This window comes from Neomonachus schauinslandi, chromosome 4 (assembly GCF_002201575.2).
Source record: "Neomonachus schauinslandi chromosome 4, ASM220157v2, whole genome shotgun sequence".
Lineage (NCBI taxonomy): Eukaryota > Metazoa > Chordata > Mammalia > Carnivora > Phocidae > Neomonachus > Neomonachus schauinslandi.
The window spans coordinates 365,470-369,255 of record NC_058406.1 but is presented as its reverse complement, the minus strand read 5'-3'; the positions used below and the strand labels follow the sequence as shown (position 1 = coordinate 369,255).

The following is a 3,786-nucleotide window of genomic DNA, read 5'->3' as shown; positions in this document are numbered from 1 at the left end:
ATTCTGGGGGTGGGAGGAGGGAGTGTCATAGCCCAGGTCTGAGGGCACTGGGGTCTCAGGGCGGGGGATACCTCAGAGGCTCATCCAGGGTCCCTCAGTTAAGCAGAGGTATCTGGCTAGGCAGTAGGAGTATCTCCCAGGCTGACCCCTGGGCCCCTGGATGACTGCCAACCTCACTGCTACCCAGGCTGGATCTGGGTGACCTTGAGCCCCTCAGGGCCCCTAGCACAAACACACAGAATAGGGCCCAAGGCGCATGTGGGTGGTCAGACCCTGGCTTGGGAACCAGAGCCCCAGACTAAACAAGGAGCCCCACCCCTGCAGGGGAAGTTTAGAAATAAACTAGCTCAGGATAGCTCATTCTGCCCCGTCTGTCTATCTGTCTATCTGTTCCTAGTTAGGGCCCAGCCCTCCTCCTGTGATGGGGGCATCTGATTCTGGGCCCAATCAGTGCTGTAGGGAGGCCCTTCCAGCTCCTGAAAACCACCCTCCCCTGTCCCCTAGGTCAAGTCCCTTGGGAGCTCTGGGTTCTGACCCGATCTTTCTACTGTAGGCCTGGCCATGCTAAGGTGGCCTCCAGGGTCGGGAGGCGCTGGGTGTCACCCAGTAGCCCGTGTGAGTCAGTATGGGGTGGTGCCATAGGAGAGGGACCCGTCTGGGAGAGCTCTGGTCTCTCGTTTGGCTGAGAGCCAGGTAGGGGAGAGGGCAGGTGGTCACAGCTGTGGCCTCCGGGCACCAACCCAGGCCTGGGGCCACACCCACGCCCCTAGACCCTGTGAGGCTGGCTCTGTGGGGGCAACCAGCTGGGGCCCAGGCAGGGCTGGGTGGGGCTTTCCCTGGGCCTCACTTGGAGGGACAGGGGCTTGGCCCCTGGAGCTGCAGAGGAATAGACCCTAACACCACCTCCCTCCCTCGGCCCCCAGATCCTGTTCGACCAGGCCCAGAGGTCTGTGCGGCAGCAGCTCCACAGTTTTGTCAAAGAGTGAGTGGTCCTCAGACCCCCGAGGGAGGCCTGGCCTCTACAGGCCCTGGGAGGGGTTGGTGGTGACACCCATGATGCAGTGGGGGGCAGACACAGCTGTGCTTGATTGGGGGGCGTCCTGGGGCCTGCGAAGGAGAGGCCTTGGCCAAAGGCCTCAAGACTCTGGGTGGAGGACTTAGCAGGAACAAAGGCTTGGTGGTGGGACAAAGCTGGGGTCAAGGAAACAGTGCCTGGAGGGCAGGGTGTGGGGTCAGGGAGCACACAGGGTAGCCAGCAGGGCCTCAGGCAAAGGGTGAGGGTTAGGGGGGGCTGTAGAAGGATTTAGGGTGGCGGAGGGAAGGGTGGGGGCTGGGTGGAGGTCTGAGCTCATGTGCAGCTGGGGTGTTTGTGGCACTCACCCCTGAGTAATGTTGAGTTGAATCTGAGTCTGGGGTCCAGGGTGAGGCAGGGGGTCTCCCTAGGCTGGATTGATCCTGGGAATGAGGTGGTGAAGGGCAGGGGGAAGGGGGAGTGGTGGAAGAGGAGGAGGGGGAAGAGGTGGAGGAGGAATGGGGAAGGAGGACAAGGAAGAGAAGGGAGAAGGAGGAAGAGGGAGAGGAGGAGGGGGAAGGGAAAAAGGAGAGGGAGGAGGAAACGGAGAAGGAAGAAAAGTAGGGGAGCAGGGAGAAGGAAGAGGGGGAGGAAAAGGAGGGGGAGGACAAAGAGGAGGAAGAGGGAGGAGGGGGAAAAGGAATACGGAGGAGGAGAATGAGGAAGAGGAGGAGGGGGAGGGGGAAGAGGAAGAAGAGGAATGGGGAGGGGGGAATAAGGAAGAGGAGGAGGGGAGGGGAGGAGGGGGAAGGAGAAAGAAAAGGAGGGGGAGGACAAAGAGAAAGAAGAGGGAGGAGAAGAAAGAGGGATAGGGAGGGGGAGAATGAGGAAGAGGAGGGGAAGGGGGGGAGGAGAAGGAGGGAAGAGGAGGAGGAGGGAGAGGAAAAGGAAAAGGAGGAGAGCTGGGCTGGGGGGTGGGGGTGCTGGGACAGGGCCGTAGGGAAGGGAGGGCAGTTCATGAGGGTGGAGACTTCCCAAGACCCCGACCTGACACCTGCTGGCCCCCAGGGATGTGCGGAAGTTCAAGGAGACCAAGAAGCAGTTCGACAAAGTTCGAGAGGACATGGAGCTGTCCCTCGTGAGGAATGCCCAGGCCCCACGGCACCGTCCTCATGAGGTGGAGGAGGCCACAGGTGCCTTGACCCTCACCCGGAAGTGCTTCCGTCACCTGGCACTGGATTATGTGCTCCAGGTCAGCCACTGGGCAAGGAGCGGTCAGGCCTGGAGGGGGTGGGAAGCTGCTCCTAGTTCCTGCAGACCGAGGTGGCCTTCAGAGGGAGGGCCCCTCTGGCTCCAGAAAACCTCAGATGCCAGATCTCGGGAAGGAACGTGGTGGTGGTGGTGGGGGGGGTTGCCCGGGGGGGTGGTTGCCCAGGCAAAGGCAGAGCAGTGGGGGTGGGCTGGGGACAAACGTGAGGCTGCAGGCCACAGGGGGTAGGCTGAGGGGGGCGTGGGGGGCCTAGGAGCAGGTGTGAGAATTTCTGTCTTTGCTCATGGGAGGAACCCAAAGTCCTGACGTGGGGAAGGACTCCATGACCATGGGCGGTTGAGGTGCAGGGAGCCGAAGATGAGCTGGGGGTCTCAGGGAACCACAAACAGCCCGAGAGGACTCTGTGGTAAGGGACAGGCCATGGGCTACCTCCGCCCCAACACCCTTCACCTGTTCACCTGTCCCCTGGCAGATCAACGTCCTCCAGGCCAAGAAGAAGTTTGAAATCTTGGATTCTGTGAGTGATTGGTGAGGGGCTGGGGTGGGGGCGCTGGCCTTGAGTACAGGCTTGTGAGGTATGCGGGATGTGAGTACACCTGGTGGGTCCTCTGGTCACTGCTGCTGAGGGCCTGGCGTCCCCTGTGCCACACCCACCTACAGATGCTGTCCTTCATGCATGCCCAGTACAGCTTCTTCCAGCAAGGCTACAGCCTGCTGCACCAGCTGGACCCCTACATGAAGAAGTTGGCAGCCGAGGTGAGCCTGCGGGCTGGGGTGGGGCCCAAGACCCGTCTCAGCGGGTGAGTGGTCACCTCCCTCCCTGACGCCCCTCCCCCACAGCTAGACCAGCTGGTGATCGACTCAGCAGTGGAAAAGCGGGACATGGAGCGGAAGCACGCTGCCATCCAGCAGCGGGTGAGGCCCTGCAGCTCCTGACCTCCCTGCACGTTCGGGGGCCCCCAAGAGACCACTACGCCCTTATTCCCTCTCTAGGCCTGCCCACTCTGCAGGGGCTGATGCTGCTTCTCTTTGAAATGTGCACTCAGGGGTAGAGGTCTCCATCCTTAGGAGCCTCAACGTGGCCGAGCGGGAGGGACAGCCCTGTGACAGTCACTTAGAGGTCAGCCCTGGGTGGGCAGAGGGGCCAGTGTCCTCAGCTCACAGATGCTGGGGCTGGGGCTAGAGCTGGACCTGGGATTTCCTTCCTTCGAGACTAGCAGTGGTCTCAGGAGAGGCCCAGACAGCCCCAGGGTAGAGGTGGGCTGCAAGTGGGAGTGGCTATTTTCAGAGCACTGGGAGCCTGGTGGCAGGTGGTGCGGTGGGCGGTCACTCACTGGCTCTCTCTCCCTCCTCACACCCCCTCCTGCTCCTGGCCATCTCAGACGCTGCTGCAGGTGAGTGGGCGTGTACCCTGGGGGAGGGAGTGAGGGGGGGAAGGGCAGGGGGGGGACGGAGGCGCTGCAGACAGCCAGTGAGTGACCGCCCACCGCACCACCTGCCACCA

The 3,786-nt window shown here is 62.0% G+C and overlaps 1 protein-coding gene across 4 annotated transcripts in view; it reads left to right on the top strand.

Moving 5' to 3' along the window:
- ACAP3 (ArfGAP with coiled-coil, ankyrin repeat and PH domains 3) overlaps positions 1–3,786 on the top strand; it is a 15,086-nt gene that overhangs the window by 4,997 nt on the left and 6,303 nt on the right. For all 4 annotated transcript variants that reach the window (XM_021683334.1, XM_021683335.1, XM_044913841.1 and 1 more), the window contains exons 5-10: positions 924–982; positions 2,081–2,264; positions 2,755–2,799; positions 2,943–3,038; positions 3,123–3,197; positions 3,665–3,676. In XM_021683334.1, the coding sequence (XP_021539009.1) occupies positions 924–982; positions 2,081–2,264; positions 2,755–2,799; positions 2,943–3,038; positions 3,123–3,197; positions 3,665–3,676 (471 nt within the window). The remainder of the gene's footprint in view (positions 1–923; positions 983–2,080; positions 2,265–2,754; positions 2,800–2,942; positions 3,039–3,122; positions 3,198–3,664; positions 3,677–3,786) is intronic.